The sequence below is a fragment of the Trematomus bernacchii genome, unplaced genomic scaffold (genome assembly GCF_902827165.1).
Source record: "Trematomus bernacchii unplaced genomic scaffold, fTreBer1.1, whole genome shotgun sequence".
In the NCBI taxonomy this organism is placed as follows: domain Eukaryota; kingdom Metazoa; phylum Chordata; class Actinopteri; order Perciformes; family Nototheniidae; genus Trematomus; species Trematomus bernacchii.
In genome coordinates this window covers 3,121,103-3,144,594 of record NW_022987513.1, presented here as the reverse complement: position 1 = coordinate 3,144,594, position 23,492 = coordinate 3,121,103, and the positions used below count along the sequence as shown (strand labels likewise).

The window sequence follows — 23,492 nt, the reverse complement described above, 5'->3', positions numbered from 1 at the left end:
AGAAGCTACAATTTATAGAACACATTTTCATCTATCTATCACTTAAAAAATACATTTAAAAGAAACAAGCACGCAAAATAAAAATCTGTTCGATGTATTACCTTCATCATCTAGAGAGCCTTATCTATTATCCATGGGAATTTCTTACTTCTACTTTAATCAATTGAATCACAAATCAATAAAAAAAAGATATTACTTACAAATGTATATTATGAAATAATACCAAATTGAACCACCACAAATTGCACTTATATATGTTACTTGTTTTACCTTTAACGTGTCACCTTTCGAAGGTTTTCTGCTATTTATGTTAAGAAATTATTACATTGAATACTTTTCATTTAACAATCTGTTGCAAGCATTATTTATACAGAAACTGAAGTCACTTGTGTAAAAAACTAAACAATTGAAAGAAAACCTCTGTTTTACTCACTGGTGCAGTAATCGAGTCAAAAATAGTAGATACTTAAAACTTTAGGATTGTAATTTCTACCTTGTCTGTGTATTTCAGCATGTGTGTATGCTCACATGTCTTAGATACGGTGAATCCAACATCTAAATGTGGGTCCATTTCCCCCTGAAAATGAATAAGGAGGTGGTAAATTGTTTGAAATGTGAGGTATATACTGTACTGCTTGCATAATATTAATTTCAGTGCACACTGCTCCTATGCAAGTCTACTTCTTTATCTTGTTTATTTCACCATAACCTTTGGGATTTGGATAGCCTCCAGGCAGAGGAGCTTCACACAACCCTGATGAGAGGGTATGACACACACTTGACTTAAAATTCTATCTTTGCATCTTCAGTCTCTAGAAACAGACAACATGGCTCCTCATTCTCTTCAGCCGTGCCAAGCGCTTGTCTGTATTGTTTTCCATCAGATCACTATCAGTCTAGCTGTAGGAGGGAGTGAGACTGTGGCCCCATCTGTTCACATGGTGGTGCTGAAACACATGGCATCCTCCTCTTTGTCTATCACGGGTGTTAGATGTGTGAGGATAACATTTCTATAGGTTCCCTGCTAGCCTTGCTTTTTTATTGAGTCTCCAAATGTACAGGGAAAAGCATGTGAAAGTTAAAATGTAAAATGTGTGTGTGTGTGTGTGTGTGTGTGTGTGTGTGTGTGTGTGTGTGTGTGTGTGTGTGTGTGTGTGTGTGTGTGTGTGTGTGTGTGTGTGTGTGTGTGTGTGTGTGTGTGTGTGTATGTGTGTGTGGGTAACACACATTTTCTTCACTTACATTACCCAGAGGAAGCTTTCGGAAGAAAAACACACTCTCAAACATATACTCTGTCAAGACTTATCTTAGCCCTCCAGAGGCAGCAAGACAAAGCCTACACATTTTAAAGTCTCCTGTGGTAAATGAGGTGTTTGAGAAATTGCAAAAGCCCAGACAGACACACACACACACACACACACACACACACACACTCACTCACTCACTCACTCACTCACTCACTGACAGTTAATTTTTATAACCTTTTGTGAGGAGACTTAGCGAGCAAACATTTCAACTTGAGACGGACCCCATCTCTTTTGCCCCCATCCGCCCACTCACAGCAATTTGTTGCCTGTCTATCTTCAGCAACCCACACAAGACCAGTGAATATTGTAAGAGCGAAACCAAAATATGTCACAGCTCCACAGTGGCTACATGGACAAAAAATGTGCAACATTATTTTACTTTCAGACATTTGTCAACCGACAGCAGTTCTGTGCTATAAAGCTATATGGAGCTTTACAGCGTATTTCAGATCATTTGGTTTTATGGCCTGCATTTTAGTGTTGGGTTCAGTCTCATGGCTCTCATCATTTTCAAGGGAAAACCTCTGATAAACACATTGTACGCTACCTGTCCAGCATAACAAAAATGTGTGAACATATAGGAGCGGAACGCCATAGTATTCTTATGGTAAGTTTTCGATGTGGGTCATAAGGAGTATCAGAACTTCTACATTTTACTCTTTGGTGTACTGTGACTTTTTATTTTGCAGCTACACATTTCACAATCTCCCGGCTCTGTTTTATCCCCTCAAGTTATTTGGGCGATTCATGAACATATTTTTTAAAGCCGTTAAAAAAAAAAAATGAAAGGAAAGTAACTATTGGTCTAACATGGGTCAGGTTGCCACAAACACAAGGCTACATAATAATAATAATAATAAATTATATTTTTATAGCGCTTTTTTTGGACTCAAAGACGTTTTACAGTGTGAGGGAGGGTAGACAAACAAGGACAGGCAAAAACAAACAAAAACAACAAAACAAAACAAAAAAGAATGTATGCTAATGTTGCTTGCTTGTTGGTTTAAAATGCAACTGTTAACTTGTCATGTCAACTTAGAAAGTCATCTTATGTCAATAAAGTATTCACAGTGCCCAAAAACATCTATTACTGTGGGGTTTAAGCGTGCAGTTTGAACCGAACCACTTCATCAGAGGTTGTATATTTTATTTTTTTGAGAAAACGTAATCGTTACCACTCACCTGAACCTCGATGCCGTATCCCAGGTAGACCGTCACTAGGTAGTTACACTCCACTCCAGAGTCAAGTTGCTGCAGGATTTCAATGTTACCCTCGGGGTCAGTGAAATTCAGGCTGCATGGCTCTGTGGGAGACAGAATAAGACAAGTGATTCCCTTTTTCCCGGACCACTGCTCCATCTGACAGCCCACCTGTGTCACCATGGCCCCCGTAACCCTCTAACTATCTCTGCAGATTTCCTCTCAGACACTGCTCATCTGCGCCGTCAGCCCTCTGCGGCCAGGGGAGAGGACAGGCAGGACACATCAGGGAAAGTCTGATTGTTTCTGACACTTGAGCGACTCCGTTATCCCTGGTGGAGAGATGAATAGTGGTGTGCAGCATGCCAAATGAACGGCAGCCATGTTGTCGACCTGATGCTTAATTTTCCTGTCCTCTAGGAAGGATGTGTTAAATCTACTCGCAATTTGAATTTCCATCATGGCAAAAGCTATATTTGGCAGCTGCTGATATTCATTTCACAAGTCTATGAATGTCCAGTAACACTTTGTATGAAGGCTACATTTATATTGGATTACGAGGGCATGCATAGTGACCTAAAACGTTTCATGTACACTCATAAACACATGCTTTCTGATGCATATGAAACATAAATGTGACCTATAATGTAATACAACTTCTGAATGCTCTTGACTATTGAAATTGTCTGAATGATGAAGCTTATACTATGCATCATGTGTGTTTTCTACATGTATAATATAATACATGCCTCAAGATAATGTTTCATTCTTGGTGGATAAAAATGATGATGAAAGTGTAATGCATTTAGAAGAACCTAAGCTTCATCATAATTGATTAATCTGTTTGTTGCATTTTACATCAAATGTATTTATGACCAGTGGCGTTTTTATATGTACAAAAGTGGTGGGGCACAAAGAACGTAGATGTTTATAAGCTTCTGCAGTGACGTGCAGTGAGGTTCATGGCTGCTGAGGCACTGGCACTGACTCTTCAGGTTTACAAATATTATATTTTGACCTAAATCAAAATATTCTATTATTTTCAAAAGCTTTTTTAGTCTGATGCTTCGATTAATTTTAAACAGACAGTTCAACAAAAGGATGCCCACATTTTTTCATTTTATCATTTAAATATTGGATTGTTCTCTCTTAGGAAGATCCCATTTTCAATAAGATTGTGGTCTTACCTTCTTGAAGATGAAGTCCATTTGCCTATCCTTCTGGACAAATATCTCTATTACTTTTTCGGAAATGTCCTCCTTATCTTCTTGTAGTTCAAAAAGTCGAATCATAAATCTAATCGATAGATTTATGATCGATAGATTTATGATTAGAAAATTATAAAAGTAGGGTAGACATGTGGATATTATCCGGCTGAACAAAACGTGCATTTATCTAACAGGTACGTTTCCCACAGACCTTATTTCGAGCTATTTTCTAAAATCCTATGGAGAAAACTCATTGCTTTTTTGTCGAGGGAACCCATGCGCCGCTTACTTCCTGGTTTTAGGACGCGTCACTGCACCACTTTCTCGTCTCCTCTTCACACACTACACTTTTTGCAGCACACGTACTTAAAGCCAATCAGCTCTGAATTATGTGAGATGACGTATGGTGGGGATGCCAGCACTATGCCCCTATGGTGATAATTCTTTTGCCGCACACATTGAATAGAAAAAGACTCTGAGCATGCGCAGTGTAGTTTTTACAGTACATGTTCACTTAGACAGTGAGAGGGAGGGGCTAGATCGGGGCTTGCCCCCACATGGCTCAACACGGCTCAATAAGCACACACTGTAGACACTAATTAGAAGAACACAGACTAAAACAGCAATGTACAGACTAATCAGATGATTAAACATTATCTTAAAATATATTTTAAGATGTATTCCTTTTGCATTTTTTGTAATTATTATTTTAATACTTTCTGCTGACACTAGGTGGGGCTGTGCCTAATGATCAGTCGCCACTGTTTATGACGCAGCATTTACAGTATATTATTTCAAATAATTAACTTTATTTGACACATACAGTAAAAAAGAATGGTACTGCATGGACTATTTAAGCATAATATTATAGTATACAGTTGATTGTTGAGAATGAGTATTCATAATGTATTATAAATCAGTCAATCTATAGTTAATAATTAAGAGCATTTATAATACATATATAAATACATTATTATTCATAAATAAAGGGGGTGATCTATAAGGTTTATGACTATGCATCAAAAAGCTTTGGTGTGTGCATAGTGTAGTCATGAAAAAAGAAAAAATACATTATAATCCATGATAAAAGTCCTCATAAGGCACTATAGACATGGTCTTCAAAGAAGATGTTACCGTATGTTCTGCTCCTAAAATCTTTGAATATAAGACAAAAAAAACCTACCTGCTGTCTGCATGGTGGTGATGGTTGTGATGATGGTGGTGGCGGGACCTTCCTCTCGTGTGGTTAGATTGGGCGGTGGAAGATCAGGCCTCAGTTTGTCTTTCAGTGCTGTCACCCTAGCCTCGCCTTTCTCCATCCTCATCAAAGACGGTGCCATGGTGGCCTCTACGGGAGAACTTTGAGGCCTCTGCCTGGAAGAGGAAGCCGCTGGGTTGTCTGTGACTGAACCTCTATTAATTGCTGTCACATGAGTTGTGAGGGAGTCTGTCGTTCGCTCCACCTTGTCGGCCCAGCTTGTCTTTGAGGACTTCTTTTGAGGCAGAGACATGGGCCATGGCCTTGGCGTTGTGGGAGAAAAAGTGGTCAGTGGGGAGGTGGCAGCCACAGTGGAAGTAGTGGCAATGTCTGAGAAGGGCGGGGCATCCTCGTGCGGCACCACCTGAGTGACGGGGTCTGAATCTGAGCCTGGCAGGGTGGAATATGCAGCCACAGAGCCATCACTCCTAAAAAAGTGCTGGTCCCCCTGGAAGTCCCTGGTAAGGAGCTGCCCAGGAAGCAGCAGGCCCTTCAGGACCGGCTGGTGGTTGGGTATGTTCATCGGTGAGGGGGTGGTGACAGAGTGGACTTCGCTTTCTGTGTCCTGCGTTGGAGAGTCCCTGTCTGGGTCCAATGTCCTCTTACTGATGCCGTAGATTTCCATTGGAGCTAGAGAGCCGAAGAAAAGAGAAAGGAGATATGTGTTAAGCCAGCGGTTTTCAAAGTGTGAGGCGCGGCTCCCTGGGGGGGGTGCCAGAGAGCTTTAGGGGAGGCGCAGCGTGAGAAAAAAATAACGAGAAAAAGATTAGTTAAGTGTCACTTGCACACTTTTGGCTGTCTGTGTAGACGGAGTTCCCCCAACTCGCCAAAAAGGCTGTAGAAGTGCTCATTCCCTTCACCGCCACCTACCTGTGTGAGTGTGGGTTTTCCGCATTGACATTGATCAAAAGCAAGTACCAGTCAAGGCTGCAGCCAGAGGATGATCTACGTTTATTCCTGTCTACATTGCATCCCCCCCAGAGTCCTGCACGGGTCTGATTTTCAAGACCCGCTCGCTGTACCCGCGACGTGCAATACCGAACCCGCCCCGCTACCCGCACATATTGCCAATTAGTTCCGCAAACAGACCCGACCCGTCGGCACAAGATCCGCAAACCCACCCGAACCCGCATATCCTATGAGCAGTGAAAACATGCAATTATTAACACACGCAGTTGCGTATTTGGCTCAAAAAGCGTGGGATGTTGGTTATTTTCTCCATCTAGGATGACACCAAAAGCCTCCCAGACGTTGGATTTCGCTCTTGAGGAAGAGTTATTTACAATGCTGTATTCTCCGCTAGAGAGCTTCACCTCAGCCATTTTGAATGTGGCGCGCTCAGCAGCAGATTGATGCAGTGCAGACTAGGTTATGATTATGCGCGGTCCCGCGGGGGAGAGGTCTGAGGAATCTTTAAACATTAAATTAAATTATTATTATTTAAATATATTTATTATGCAATACCCGAGACCCGACCCGCATCTTCTTTGTTTTACCCAGAACCGAACCCGGAATTTGTTTTTGGAAAAAATACCACTCGCGGATCACTTTTTTTGCGGGTCACCCGTCGGGTAGGCCTACCCGACCCGATGCAGGACTCTGATCCCTGCATCATCCACCTGTGCGCATCAAAGACGCAGACTCATTGTTCCCACTAAAGTAGGGGTGACTGAGTGTAATAAGGAGGCAAAGTTGATGTTCAGTGTGTTGCCGGGAGCATATAAGGATTTAAAAAATAATTAAAAAAACGTTTAAAACATAAAGATAAAAAGGTTTAAAAAGGTTATTGTTTAATGTTTTAAGGAGGTGACGCTACTCAGCCAATCAAATCGGTGCAGTCAGTGAGTAATTTCAAATGGCGGGCTCAAAAAAGAGAAAGGTAGACAGCGAAAACAGAACATTTAATGACATTTTCTCTTACTGGACCTCTTTGAAATGCAATTGAATACCCCTGCATTATAGCAACAACAACAATAATAATAATAATAATAATAGCAATACTAATTGGGAGGGGGGGGCGCGGCTGTTCTTATGTTCTCTGAGGGGAGGCTCACCTTCCCACACTTTGAAAACCCCTGTGTTAAGCCATATTATTGCAGTTCAGTAGGCTTTAAAGGCAACACACAAAGTAGTTCGTCTTTTTGACAGTTTCATTATAGAATCATCAAGACGGCTTGGCTATCAAAAAATCCTTAATGAGGTTAGAGTCTGTCCTCTTTTTCTTAATTCCTATATACGTTTTTCTGTTGCTATTTAAACCAGTTCATTATCCAGTGTGTGTCTGTGTGTGCAGCTTTAGGGGGAGGGGGGCACTGGCATAGTAAGTATAATCCCTTATACTATGCATTATAAAAGCTTAAATAATATATATACTGTATAGTCTAGTGGTTTGACACATGTAGGTCAAGTAACGGACAGTATGATTGTTTTACATAGTGTATGTTAAGTCTTCAGATATTCTCTTTCAACGCCACACTCCATTTCATTGAACTACCATAAAGAACATTCCTTTAAGATTGTAAGATGCGGCTGATTAATGCTGACAGTGGTGAGTAGCAGCTTGCAGAAAGCCAGTTTGTTATCAAAGACAAATTCCACAATCACACCCGCAGGCAATGGAATCTGAGCGAAGAAACACTGTGTAGAAATAGTCTGGTTACTTGTAAGATAAAAAGATTTAAAAACACATATTTGACTAAGGCATTCTTCAGTAGACTAGTATTCTCTCTTTTTCTCTGACCTCACAGCACTCAAACAGTGCAGGCATTGGGAGAAAGGCACTTAACCAGGGAAAGGAAAGACTACCTCCCTTAAAAGCAGTACACTTGATACATTATTGTTATAAAGTCACAAAAGATATTCTGACAAAAGTTTCTACGTGGAAGATTTTTGTTGGCATTACACTGGTAAATGTTATGTAAAAAAATGTATCCGCGGGGACTTTAGTCATTTGGAAAGTTACTGTTTATTACATTTTTTGTCAGTCATAATCAAAATGCCAAAGTATAACCACCAGTGGGAATAGATCAAATCAAAATTGTTTTTTATAAAAGAAATAAGGAAACAAAGGTGTACATGCTCATTATCATGAAAGAAAGAATAACTTTGGATTTCGAGATTTTTAGAATTGTTTAGAACAAATGGGCTAAATTAGGGCTATTTAAATGATCATAATTGGAGTTTTATTTACATATACAAAACACAATCTGCGTATTAACAGATGTCTCGATTAGAGAAAGTATTTCTTAAAAAGAAAGTGACTAACCAAATTTAGAGAGAGATTACAACCCAATATAATTCTCATTATCCACTCACATTTATGCCAGTTTAAACATCGGCTTATCTTTAGGCAGATGCTATTTGCACCCGGGTGTCTATAGTCTACAATGCTATGTTTACCCGGGTGCTCACGAAGAAAATGAATGGCCAATAACTTCATGCAGTCTAAGTCTTTCTTGTAACAAACATGATTACTCAGCAAGTCTAAAGTGCCATATTTACCCCATTATACATTACAGTCTCCTCACTTATAGTTGAAAAAATGAATGGATGTTTAATTCCCACACTGCAAAACCTCGAGACAGCGTAAACATTAGCAAAGATGAATGTCTTTGTACGTTCTTAGTGGCTTTTACGGGACCATAAAATGATCAAATGTTTTCCGGCTGGATGATAGTTATACATACTCGGATGACAACAAAGACTTTTCCCCTCATTTATAAGCCTATAGAGGGAAGAGTTTTCTTCAGGTTTTCAATATAGTGCTGACTGGCTGTTTTAGTGTGTTGGCCGGATTTGTTTCTAGTTTGTTAAGATAAAGGTAACATATAAAAAAAAAAGAAAACATCCATTGCAATTTCAATGTTTTCTTGACGGTGGCATAAGCTCACTAAAAAGGATCTTCATCTGACTGTTAACGTTTTTTTTTTGGCATCAATGCAATCTCCATCTTTCTCTTTTTCCATCTAATTTCATCTAAACATAGAACAGTATGTCTTTTTCTTTTGTGTGACGTAAAAAAGGCAGCTGAGATAAGTATGAAAAACACAGAGGGGGTTAATATAATCCTCTTATGTGTACATGAAACAATGCCGGCTGCTTTGACACCTGACTGTAATTAGCTTGAATCCGTTTGTGTTAATGAGGCGGAAAAGATGCCAGCACCGATGCTTATAGATGAAAGGATGTTGTTGATACTGGCTGCAAAAGAGTGAGATCTCTTCATAAGGAGGGTTTCTATTAGCTGCATGAGGATGAAGGCTGGAAGTCAAAACGGATGAATGATTCAATCTGAGATGGTCTTTTAACCCATATCGTTAAATATGGGTGAAACCATATAATACCATGTTCTTTTTATGGTGAGTGTCACAGTCATTTTAGACTTGATCGGTATTTTCAGATTAAATTATAAAGCTGGCATTGTCTACAATTGACTGGCTCATTTTGTGTGTATTGATTACATGCGGCAGTTGTTTTTCTTGCATGTGAAACCGATCTGATTGCCAGGAGACAAACGTTCACCCTGTTGTCCTTGTTTTATTGATTGTATAAAGGTTTAGGAAACATACATTTAAGATTTAATTGAGGAATAGTGTCTGAATTAATGTGCTAAATGAACTGCGCCACAGAAGGAGCTCTGCTTAGCTTGTAAATATGCCAAAGTAGTTGTAAGCCGCCATAGCATTTTGCTGACGCGGAGTAGTTTGAACACCATCCAGCACACTAATAAAAGTTTGATCAGGCTATTCAAGAGGAAGTGTAAACAATTGTATTACAAAGCCTCTTCCCGGCTGACAGAATTGACACATGGTTTTACAATATCCAGCCAGACGCGACAACATCGCATTTATCTTTCCTGGCGACAGAAGCAATTCAAAGACCTTTTGATGTTCTAAGATTGAGGAGGAACATTTCCTTGTAGCCTTATTCTGTCACAACAAGATCTCTGAAAGCTGCACTATAAAGGCAAGCTAAGCATATTTGACATGTCTCGCAACCAGCGGGAATAAAGGGAGGTCTTCATGAGTGATTGAAGTTTATAAGGCTGGCACCCCCTCCTCATTATTGCAAAGTATAGGGGAAGTTCAAACATACTGTATGGTAAAGCTGGGGAATTGCTGCAGCACTGGTAACTGGAGCTTTTTTTCTTATCTGTGTTAGTCTCTGTCTATTTCTCTATCTGTGTTGGTCAGCTGTTGACCATCCAGTTCCTGCCCTTCAGTCAGAATATCGAGTGGAAGTGGAGAGAGTGAGAATGGAGAAGTGGGTTAAACCAGAGTTTCTCATACACAGATCAATACGGGATCAATGTGTACAGGTTGGAGACCTCACTGCGGTCATTAAAGACTGGTGAGTGCTGCTACCAAACTCTTCTAATTTCCCAACCTTAATTGGGTGTTCGCATTCATTAGTTGCAATTTCTAAAGGAAATGTGTCATATTTATAGACATATGGTAGTCACTAATTACTCATCCTTTCTGTAAATGATGGGAAATATCTATTGAAGTGCTGAAAATTCTGGCATGTTAAAGATTAAATTGTGACATTTCATTTTGTAGTAACATAAGCATGGCATCATTAAAATGCAATGAAGTTGAAAGAATGCGTAGTAATCATTGAACAAATACAATTATTTTCAAATGTCAATTTGCTGAGAAAGTAGGGGATTTTAGCAAATTAAAAAAGTACATTTTGAAAACACAGCATCTTGACGAATAAATTAATCTATTAAATATTATTTGTAAAGCTCCTTCTTGAGGTTAGGACTATTCTGTGTGCTTTGCAGATGAATGACAAGGAAATTGCAACAAGTATGAATGTAACAGCTCGCCATATCAAATTTAAAACGATTATAAAAAGATAGCAAACACAATTGCAATTTTTTTAACAGGCAGGCAACAAACAGTCATTAACAATTGAGAAATAAAATCAGTAAAATACCTAATGAATAGATTCACCAACAATAATCTGCATATATTAGCAATACTGGCCTGAAAAACTGCTGTTGCGTCAGGTTTTGTGAATTCAAAAGAAAGTAATTTGCACAAAAATGAACTCAGGCACTCATTATGTTTTTGCAAAATAAATGAAAAACACATTTCAGCCCGTGTTAAGTGTTTGACAGCCTATAATTTATGTACATTTCACTTGCGACAAACAGGCAGATCACTGAAGTAGCAAGAAATGCTGGAATTATGTTCATCTGATTTGCTACTCTGTATTACTGTCAAATGGACACAAAGTACAGCCTTTTCCAGACTCTGATTCTCTATATAAAAACACAGGCAGGTTTCTGAACTTTTTCCATCCATAGTCTGAAAATCTAAACTTACTGCCAGCCAATTTAAATGAATTGTGCTTGAAGGACTCCAATCAGGTACATTATACACATACTGTATGCTAGTGTAACCAGGCTACTACAATTGATCTTGATGGGCTCTGCCAGGTCCTCAGAATGGGTGTCATGCTGTCAGATGTACCTATTCACACATCAAGTCACAGGCAACTGGCCATTTCTTTTTCTTTTTTTGCTGTAGCAGTTACAGCATTCACAGGTGAATTATAACTTAGTTCAACTTAATTTATTGCACTATATTCAACAGCTAAAACAAGATGCCATGCCAAGAGGTTTTGCGTTAAGTGCATTACATCACTCCGTTAATGTAGGTTGTTAATTACTGAGAGCTAAGTCATAAATTAAAGGTGGTAATTAGCGTGACAGAATGAGATTACAGTGATCTTATTCTGAGCAGTGTCACAAATACAATAAAATACTTTCTATAGTCTTTGGGGAAATGTACTTAATGAAATGTTTCTTCTAATGCACATTTATTAAAGCAAATGTAGGGCATGTGAGTGTCTCAGAGATGCTCACCTGCTCCAAAGGAACCAAACATGTCCATATGCCTCATCAAATAAAGATATGTATTTTAGCATCAACTCTGTTTTAAAACTGAGGATAAATATATCATGAAACATCTAGTTAATGGCGCAGAAAAATCGGACATGGCAGTATTACAAACATAAAATAATAACTTTCACAAATGGTTCATTAAAAAGTGTCCTGAGGTCAAGCGAAACTCTTGAAAACATTGAAAAGACATACTGTATACTGCTTTATCATCTATGTTACTCCAAATAAGACCGTCATTTACACAGTGAACATCATGCTGCCTTAAAAAGCACATTATAGTGATTGAGACCAGAATCTCCAGTTACAATAGGTTTTAAATCATTTGATAATGAGGGACATTTCCTCATAGACTTCTATAAAATGTGGACTTTGAATTGCATGTAGTAGATTTGCCACCTGCATCGACAGAAGGCACGTTTAAATAACTTTGATTCATATACTCAAAATGTTTAAAATACTTTTTGCTGAATAATGTATGAAAATAACAAGGTTGTAATACTACTTCCTTTAAACAGTTAAGAATTTAAATGTTTTCCCTTGCTTATGTCATGCAGATTTTATTTTGTATTATGTCTTATGATTCATTGTGTCTTACGTTTCGTGTTCTTGTGCTTTTATTCTGTCCCTCTCTTGTGGACCAATACAAATGAGCTGTACTGAAAGTCTCAACAGCTCATTTGATTTCTGTTTAAATAAAAGCATTAAAACAAGCAAAGTGGTTTATAGAAGACATATCTGCAGTCTTATGTCTAATCTCTACTGTTTAGAATGTGATAAAGAGTGTCCAGCCATCCTGAGCATGTGTAAGTGCAGGTTCTAACGCATGATTCGTCCTTAGATTCCATGGCAACCTCTCAGCCTACACGGACAAAGATGACAGAGTGAGCAATCATAAGGGGATCCTTCTCAAGACAGCAACACATAGCCTCTCTCTTGCGTTGCATATCAATGGAGTCATCAGTGAACACTCAGTGCATGGAGAGAGCACTAATAAGATGGGACAGGCCACACTTGAGGCAGGATGCTGATTGACATCAATCTCCTCATATCCAGGGGCTTTATTTCCTTATTATTACCGAGAGCCACTAGACAAGCAAATCAATAAGCCGCTTCCGCTGGGCTCGGATACGAAGCCTTCAGATCACTCTACAGGACTCCTTTGAGGGTCCTTAGTGGAGCTTTTATTTATTTATTTTCTGTTGTGACCACTGGCTCTTTATCTTGGATGGTTGGTCACTACGCATACATTTCCACAACCATTGGCAGCCACAGTTTTTATCTATAGAAAGCTGAAATTTGGCACGGAGTAAAGCATAAACACTTGGTTGAATGCATGAAAAAAGTTTCAGCTATTTGAACTGGCTTTTGTTAATATTTATAATATATTACAGACTAGACCTTTCATATTATACAATTTTCACTACATGATTATTGTGGAAAACAATTCTGTCACAAAATATATATATATATCTAAATAATGCTTTTAGTCACAATGTGTATTTAACAATTGTTTTGTGCCTTTTGTCTCGTTTTTGGCAAATTAATTGCACCTAAAACATGATAATAAAGAGGTAGAGGAAGGGTTTCTAGCCATAATTATGTGTTACTTAATTAATAATTTGTCCTGGTAATTTAACAACACCTATATACAGTAACACACAAGTGAGCTTCGTATTTCTACGCTAACCCTCGTCATGAATTGTTTCTGAAGTAAAACGGAACATTTCATCTCAGTGGCATTCGCTGCGTTTCCCGCAGCATGTGCCGACTTGTTTGCATGAAGCCATAAGGAAAGACTATAGGAAATAATGAGGTGAAACTGATAAATGATTCCATTAGTTAGCTTAATGAATTGATGATTTAATTTGGTTTGTGGGTGGGACAAGCGCATGGATGGGGAAATGAATAATGATAGAATAAATAAATAGCAGGAAGAAAATAAATTAAATTAAATTAAGAGAGCACTGGCTGAGAGAGAGAAAAAAAAGCTTTTGAACAAATCACACGGGTTAAAACCAGAACGGTGCATTCATGACGATGCCGAGATTTCGAATTTCTGAGCGTTACATTTTCCTTTTACTGTCTGGCGTTTGAGTCGTGAGGATACATACCAGCATATTGAAATGAGACACAATCTCACCCTCCATCTGCCCTTTGACTTCATTGAGCGGAACCATAACTTTTCCTTTTCATTTATTACGGCCTGTCTGTGTTCCGGTTCATTGAGCATTGTCCTTCAGACAGGCTTTAAACAAACTGTGTCTTAATGGTGCAAGGAAGCTCGTAAGACCTGACCTTTAAGCTGGAGCAGAACAAAAACATCTACCCATTCCCCCCATTTGCATGAAATCTACTGTAAAGCACTTAAGCTGCAGGGGGTAAATGGGCCAACCTTAAACAAATCTGAACTCCATGGTGAAGGGTTGAATGCAGTATAATTGGCAATCATTCCTTTTAAAATCTATCATTTTGTTAGCTGAATCAATTTGCCTTTCCTGTGCCACAGTATTCTGCCTTGGTATTTGCATGTTGTGCTTTTCACTCTTTAGGGGTTTTTCTTTTTGCTACCAGAGAACTAAGGAATGAATGCGTGCAATGTGCATGTCTTGTTGTAGGAATGCCTGGTATTAAAATCACATCATATTCTGTAATCAAGGCAGAGTCGGTCTTACATAGAAGCCGGATCCTTGTTTTATTTCAATTTACCAATGTGCTGCATCCTAGAAAATAGCGGCAGAAATGTCTGTTTTCACACTTCATTTCCTCCCATTAGAGTCATTTATCTTTTCATTTCTTCTCATTTACTCCATGGTGGAGTCAATTAAGAATAGAGCTGTGGGTGAAATAAGACATTCATCTTTCAAATCTGTAGTGGATTACTATACTGTGAGCAAGATGTGTTTTAACAGTACTTGTGAGGAAGTAGAAATTCTAGATAACTAACCTTTTTTGAGAGCACCTGTATTACTTGGTATTATCAGATCCCAGGGATGTAATTGTGTCATTACAACTATATAACACATCGTATTATCAGCTAGTGTATCATATATAAAGGTTATTTATTTATTCGGAAGCCCAAAATGGCCAAAGTTCAAACATTTTATATCCAATTTTTATCACATTATAAGCAGTTAATTTAATTTATTTCCTCAAGATCACAATTCAATTCCATTCAAAACACTACTTGGGTCCTATTCATGTCATTTTATCCATGTCTCATGTTAACTGAGAAAATAATGTTTTTCATGATAATGACATGAATAAATTGCGATCTCGAGAATGCAAATAAATGAACTGTTATCATGGAAAAACACGGAAAATTAAATCATGGCCGGTATTGCTATGTTATTGAACAACTTGTATATGGGTTTTCTTATTGTGATGTCTGGTTTTAATGAAGCAATTTCCTTTCTGCCAATACATATACACACATCATCTCCCGTGGGAGACAGTGAACCTAACAACAGTTTCTAGAGGACAACATATGTTATGTTCACATTCGTCTATAAAGTTATGCTGATATTGAGGAGTATTCTCTGAGGGTGAAGGTTGTACATGTGTCTCTCCGCCCGACAACACAGACATAAGTGGTAAATTTAAAAGCAACTTGATTGATGTCACACTTTCCGTTCCCCTTTTAATCATTCCTTAGCCCCATAACAATACCATCAGCTCCAAGGAAAATACTACTAAAGGACCACACAGGCGATTTACAACCTTATCTGTGTACTTGGCATAGACTGACATGCCTATGTGCGCCATTACACTTGTCAATACTCTATCTCTTGGGGAGGCTCCTGTTATAACACCGAATCAGTCACAGACCATACGCAGAAGCAAGAACAACACATTTCAGACTCAAGAACCCCCTCATTTTCTTTCTCAGACAGAATCACTAGAAGAAACGGAAACTAGGAAAATGGATATGCCAGCAAGATGCATGGAGGACTGTTGTCTTTTTTTCATGTTTGGAAGACAAATAGTGCGGTGCGCTTTTTGTGTTGATAAAGCTGACTTGAAAGGAAATGAGTACTGTTAATGGTTTGTGCAAGCATGGCAGTACTTGGCCACAGAGATGAGGTTAAAGTGGGTTAGGTGGGCTTTGTTTGGCACCCTGCTATTTTCACTGCTGTTTTAGTTTGCTTTTGTTGCAGCAGAATAGAAAAAGGAGAAAGAAGAAAAGCTCATTGAATAAGAATACACAGAGGCCCCTATTATTTACCTCCGCCAAGAACGGTTATGTTTCGGCTCGGTTTGTTTGTGTTTGTCTGTCAGCAAGGTTTGAGGAAAACTACTGGCCTTATTTTCATGAAACCTGGTGGAAGATTTGCAATTCAAAACCTTAGAATATTTTGGAATGGCAGATACAGAAACTGAATTCACTTTTGTGCCATGAAAAATTAGCTGACAGGGTCATTCCAGAATTGGAGGAAATGTTCTGTCGCACCAATGGAATTTCAAATAATCCATGCCCAAAATGCTCAAACATGCACTCTAAATATACTTGACCTTCGACAAAACTGCCTTGAAAGTAGCATTACATTCTGAAGCTTGCATTCATTTCTGAGGTTGAAGCTAACATTAGCATTGATTTGCAACCCTGTTTAGAATAAGATGGTTGAACTGCAGTTACAGGGAGGCATTTCCTGCAGTTCATTATTATCTTTACTAAAATGAAAAGTTATTGTGTTTCAAATGTATTACTGTATTTTCCCAGAATATGAATTGCCTTTTTTTATAGCCTACAGATAGCCTTAGCATGTTAATTCTTAACAATGAACTCAAAATCAACACAACTATAGTTTGATCAAGAGGCTAATAGATATTTTATGAATTGATTTCTACAGAGTTCTAGCACACCATTGAGCGCTGTTGAGAAGAAACAAATAAAACATCTAATAAAAAGTGTACCTTGGATTCCTGATCTGGCCAAATCCATTCTTGTTTTGGTTTACTACCTGTTTTTCTCAAATACATAACAGACAATTATAAAATAAAGGGTTCATTTTGTTCTAAATGTTCCTTCAATGCTGAAATGACCCCAAAACTTGGATGTTTGTAGCATCCACGTTGGTTCCACATTACGACTTAAAGCACAAGAACACAACTTCACAACTCCAGAAATGGGGCCATGTGAATGCAGTATTGACCTTGGCCACTCTAGATAGATTTAAAATAATGACTTCAAGGTAGATCAAATGTATCAAGTAATAAGGGAGCTCACTTTACCTTAGGCCAAATATCCAAATAGCTTCCAATTCCCGAAAAAACATCCCAACTAAAATCTATTTGCTCAGTCTTACACCGTGGGAGTGTTCTCCTGCAGTCACCTTCCTTTGAAACGGGCCTCCTGGCATTCACAGCGAGACAGTCTCTGTGTCTATTTAAGTCCAGACTCTGTACCGTTTACTTTGTACTTTCTCACCTAACCCGCCGTTCCATTTGCTTCCTCCTTTATTGTATGACATACAGTACAATAGCAGTCCTTTGATTTTTTGCGAGCCTGATGCATTCACGCACACAGCTGGATAGCACACTGATACACAGGCACATGTATCAAGCCCTGTTTTAACACTGTACAGTAGTTCCCTTGTAAATCAAACCCATACTAACATTAAGCATCTAAATGTTGCTTAACAGCATATTATTTTGTCAGGGGGAAAGCAGTGGACAAAGCAAACATTAAAATGGTCATGCTGTGTCTGTTTCAGGATTATGGTGGGCTTCTCTTTTGTAAAAATCATGCTGAACATTTGATGTAATTCCTCACATTGTGATTTTGCATTTGGACAGTGCTGCTCATTTACTGCAAAGAAGAGCGTGTAGTATAAGATGTTAGATGAATATTGTATTTCATCAATGATTTCTGATGTGGACCATCAGACAGAAGCAAAAATCAATAGTTTGCAGGAAATGTCCTTTTGAATTCCATCTACAAAAGGTTTTTCCTTCACTTTTTCACGCTCTAAAACGTGGATGTTAATGTCTATGGATGGGAGGGAAAAGGTGATTACTATAATAGCGCTGTACAGCAGAGTAGAAGCGATCGTATTCAAGTGTGAGCTTTGACCTTTAAGTATTTACAGAATTGGTTCAAAGGGGGTGGTGGAGAACGCTCAAAAATCACGTTGGCACTTACATCTCCCAGAATCTGAAGTATTTTATGTGCACTCCGACTCAAAAAGAAGAGAAAAGTCAGGAGGAGCCAAGAGACCCTGCGTTTGAAACTGCTGTATGAATATGACACGTTAGTGTTGAATCTCCAGTAAGGACAGACCGACACGCCGCATGTAAAGGCCCCCCCTCCTGCCGGAAAAGCCTCCATTGGACTCCTCTGTTTACTTTAGTAACATGATGACCTCACTATGTGACACATTGGATGTGATATGCTGAGGAGCAGGACGTTTTTCCACACATCTCTAAGCGGTTGACCAATCAGTACAGCGTCGGCCAGCTAGCCAATCAGAACAGACTTTGCTCTGGTTTCAGACGGAGGGTGAAAAGAGGTGCTGCAGCACAGGCAGCATGAGAAAAATACAGAGCTTTTTGAACATTAAAGCATGGAAACATGTGAGGAACAAAATACAAATATGAACTAAGTAATGACCAAAATATAACCCCGTTATGACACATCATCTTAATATTAAATTAGCTAAATGTTCATTTGCATACATATGCAGAATACAGATAAATAGAACATTGGAAAAAGCCAGGTTTAAAATTGTTGATTAATTTAGTTTACATATCAAATTGAAAGGTTTCTATTTTCGATACCTGTTTAACTCCCAAACTCAGAGAATGCTTTCGACATGTTTTCACCACCTTTTTATGAATAGTAATGTTACAAAAATCCCACAGTGAATGACACTGTATTGAATGATAATATAAGCTGGCTCTAAGTATGAACAATCTAAAGCTTTATCTAATGTTTGGTTAATAAAGGACACATTTATAGACCAGATGGACACATTTTATTGAAATAATTACCCAAAGGTTTTTTTGGGCAGTTTTTTTGTTGTTGTTGTTTTCCACTAGCCTGAATGACATCATATTATGGAAGCAAAATAGCCTCTCAAAATGTACTAATGCAAGATATGGTGGGGAGCTTTATTCAAAGAGAAATGTTTGTAATTGTTTGTAATTTTGCACGCATTACAAGCACACGTTTTTTTATTTTATGTAATAGATTAAAGCACATTTTTCATATTCCAAATGCATAAAATCTGAAGGCATGTTTCTAAAAACATCCTGAAAAAAAAGGAACGGAATATAAAACACACACCATAATAAGCTAAATCCTGGAGGGACGGACGAGAGAGAGCGAGAGAAATATGTCTTGGATCAGAAGCAATTTAATATGCTGGCTGCATGTAATGTTGAAATTAGTTTTATTCGTTTTGGCAGGGGGATGTCAGAGAGCAAAGCCAGGTGAGGGCCTGTGAGTACACAAGTCTGAAAACATAAATGCTGTAAACCAAAACACAAGCTGCCTATTGGGAGGTGAGGGGAAACAATATTAACACTGACAGTGATGGATGAAGCTCTTTCCTGTAGAGGTCTGATAGATACAGGGCTCTTTCGAGCTGAGAGGCACCATGTTCTAGTAAAAGGTGCTTTCCATGTGAGTTTCGCATACAAAGGTAAACCTGCATTTGTAAGGAAGAAGTGTACAATACAAATTTGCATAAAGATAGACAGGCTTTTTTTTCATTTATATTTGCCAGCTAGACTGTACCGCACCGCATTGCATATAAACAGCTTATATGTTTGTATTCAATGTTGCCATAATCAGCCTTATTGCTTTAGTCACAAGCAATCAGTTTGCACATTACATTACATTACTGTACATGTCATTTGTTAGACGCTTTTATCCAAAGTGACGTACATACATTGAGTACTGTGGACAATCCCCACAGGAGCAATTTGGGGTGAAGTGTCTTGCCCAGGGACACAACGACATGCTGACTGCAGTGGGACTCGAACTTGCTATCCCCTGATTTGAAGTCCAGCACACTACCCACTGAGCCAGAGCCTCCCCTATCTGGTATATGAGCTGCTGTTTCCTAACACCTACCTCTAGCTGATATTACATTTTAATTATACCAAATGCTTACAAAAACAAACATGCTTGTGTTATTTTTTCCATTTTGGAATATCAGTAGAACTCATAATAAAATAAAGCAGCATTCGAGCTGTGATCCTAGATCCTAGAAACAGCAATGGTTGATGACAGCCAGAAAACATATCGCAATTGGTATCATTGGTCTTCCTAAAGTCAATATGGTAGTGCCATTCAACTTAATTATTTTAAATATCCTGCAGGGGGCGACTCCATGAGTTGCAAAACGTAGTCCAATTGCATAGAAGTCTATGAGAAAACGACCCGAGTTTTCACTGTATTTATTTCTCCAGTAAAATAAATCTCACAACTTGATGTTCTTTATTTCTTAATTCAAGTCATATTTGATAAATCATGATGTTAATTAAAAAAAAATGATGGTCCCATTCAGAGTCAAATAGATGATAAAGCAAGGAATGCTTTAGGGCCTGGCTAACCTGTGATTGACAAGTCGCTAGCACATGTGGTCGAATGTGGGTGTTTTTTTCAATACAAAACTCTGGCCCTTTTTTAATTGTAACATTTATAACTAAAAAAGAAGCATATTCAACATAGTAACATTGATGAAAATAATCCTGGTTTAAATTGAAATGAGAAAGCCAATTTTATTTTAATTTGTAAGAAAGACAGAAAGAAATCAAATAAGAAACAGATGTATAGGTCATATGGATTTACGACTTATATGTTCTGTTTTATTATGCACACTTTTTTGTTTTTTCCCTCAGAATAGTTCTTCCAGTCGGTGATTAAATAAGTGCAAATTGCAGGCTCTTGCAGCTTATTGCTTTAATAAACTTGAACTGAGAGCAGTGCACTCGCGCATGATTGACAGACTGCGAATAGTCTGCCTTGATCTTATTTAAACTTCTCACAGAAAAGAAGGGCCCTCTGCCTGATGGTGTGGGAGCAGGTTATTATGAGGGGCTGTAAATTACCACAGCAGGTAATTGGAGAACATCAGTAGAACCAATAAAGTGGAAGCACTGGCAGATGGTAAAAACAAAAGCCAGATGATGAACAAGTCTCTTGGCAGGCAGCTGTTATTCTTTGAAAAAGAAACTTTACATTAGCATTGCTGAGTCCTAAAATCCCCCAAAACCTATACACTAAAGTTGCAAATATGTTTTTCATTGGTGCCTGTGTAATGAAAAGAATCATCATAGTTTATAAACTTTTTATTTATTTATTTATTTATTTCTGTGCTTTATAGCTTCACCAAAATTGGATTTCAAGCCTGGCTACCCTAAGAGGATCTACAAACACATGTGGTGCAAGAGCAAATCTGTGTGGAAGAGCAACAAATATATAAGAGTGAAAATTAAAGTGGTTTAGCCTGAATGGATTTAAGGGCCTGGAAAATAAATGTTAGTGCCCAGTCATTCATCCTTCTCACATACTGTTAATATTCATTTTTAATGGTTTGTCTGTTTCAAGTCAGCGGAAATCTTGAGGCATTCATCAGAAGGTGCTCCACTTTTACTCGGTTTCATGCAGCTAATCTGTTGTGTGGGTAGCGTTACATTGTCTGATCATTCATCCACTTCTATTAATTATAGATCCTTGCAAGCGATGACTAAACAATTTCAAACAATACTGCACTAAGAGACAACACCAAGGCAAAAAGTAAGCCTATGTATATAACGCTTTACTTTTGTATTTATACATTTAAAATCGTACGTTTTACTCGGAACATTTTAACATAAGATAAAATATTAACCCTTTCATGCATGAATTATGAAAACCTCAGTCAGGATTTTTTTACCAAGTGTTATTATTGCTCTTGGGGCATGAAAAACAAGATTTGACACTTTTTTTTTTATCTATTTTTTTAAAATAGATTTTTATATGTCCACTATGCGTTCAGGGTTTGAACTGAAAATATGTAAATTTGGAAAAAATTATAAATAAAGATGTGCAAACTTAAAATTACATTATAATAACATAAGTATATTGATTTACGGTGCAAAAAGATATTGCAGATGAAATATTTTCAAGAATAACCAGGGCCAGGGGCCAACTTGAGGCCCCACGCACAGTTATATGATGAGTGCTAGTGGAGCCTCGCAGCGGAGAAACCGTGCCGCGCCACCCTAATTGCGCCACATAAGCGCATAGGTGCGCCTCAGATGAGGCCCCCCTCGGCAAGGTGTGGCCCCCTCCACAAGGTGAGGCCCCACGCAGTGTGCGTGATCTGCCTGTAGGGAGGGACGGCCCTGGGAACAACAGCAGCAGTACCAGTATGAATTGTAGTTGAAATATAGCCAGTGATGCATGACGTCTGCTTTAGTGGACAGGTGGTTAATCATGATTTCCTGCAAACATAAAATCAATACTTTGATAATTTATGAATTATATGATTCCTTAGTTGTTACTTGATGTCACCAACATTTTTTATACCTGCAGGGGGCGCTTTCCATGAAAGGATTGGCAAGATATCGACGAGTGATTCGGTCCATCTGGCTTTCTGTCGTCCATCTTGGTTTAGAGAGAAATGTATCATGCACTTACACTGACTTTCCACTGAGTAGCAGTGTATGGGATGATGCAATAAGGTCCTATGTGCTGATGGTGCAACTATGCAAAAAAAAACAATGCATATACAAGAAAACACCTTTTGAATAGCTATCCACTGTAGTGACCTCTATGCATGAAAGGGTTAAAGGACTAAATAACCACATTTTTAAGTTGGACTTCTGCTCAATACTGATTGGTGCTCACAGGTACGTGACATCATCTTTTTGCATCTGAGCAAACAAAGCACCAAGACAAAAAAACACCTACAGAAATCTAAGAAAATACGTTTTAGGGGCCTTTAAGACCTATCTAATTGGTTTCAACTGTGGTTACTAGTGGCAATGGCAAGGGCGTTGAAGGTTGGACAAAACTTGTATGGACCACTATCAGCGCAGAACAGATCTGTGGTGCTGGTTTGTCAAAAACAACAACATTAGGCTCAGAGTAAACATTGCGTAACATTGTTTTAAAGATCACTAATGAAACATGCACCAGCTTTTTTTACACATATCCACATCATTTCAATTGAATGGCTATTACTTTAAAATATCTGCAAATCATGAGCAGTATAAAGTCCCATTTACACGGGAACGCAAACGAAACGCAAACGAACCGAATTCGATATTAAAAAAGTCTTCCGTTCACACGGATACGGCTCAATAAACGTGTCCCTTCACACGAGACCGCTCAACCCGCTGGAGACGCTGTAGTACATATGCCGGGCGTGTAAGTGGCTCTGTAGTTCCGCCACAAAATACACCAAAAGCAGTGAAGAAGACCCCCGAGCATGGTTGCCATGGTTGCCTGGTTGCCCTTCTGTTTATTCTCCGTGGTGGATTTAGCAACATGTAGTTCATGTAGTTCCATGTCCAATTGTTGCTGATGGTTGTGGTAGAGGAGCTGTAGATGTTGCACTAACATCTGTAGCATGGTCAGCAGCAGTAGCAGTAGCTACTGACCGTAGCTACTGACC

The 23,492-nt window shown here is 38.5% G+C and overlaps 1 protein-coding gene across 2 annotated transcripts in view; it reads right to left on the bottom strand.

Moving 5' to 3' along the window:
- Positions 1 to 23,492, bottom strand: part of LOC117499866 (seizure protein 6-like) — a 119,566-nt gene that overhangs the window by 56,374 nt on the left and 39,700 nt on the right. For both annotated transcript variants that reach the window (XM_034152531.1, XM_034152522.1), the window contains exons 2-3: positions 4,899 to 5,603; positions 2,490 to 2,611 (exon numbers count right to left, since the gene is read on the bottom strand). In XM_034152531.1, the coding sequence (XP_034008422.1) occupies positions 2,490 to 2,611; positions 4,899 to 5,603 (827 nt within the window). The remainder of the gene's footprint in view (positions 1 to 2,489; positions 2,612 to 4,898; positions 5,604 to 23,492) is intronic.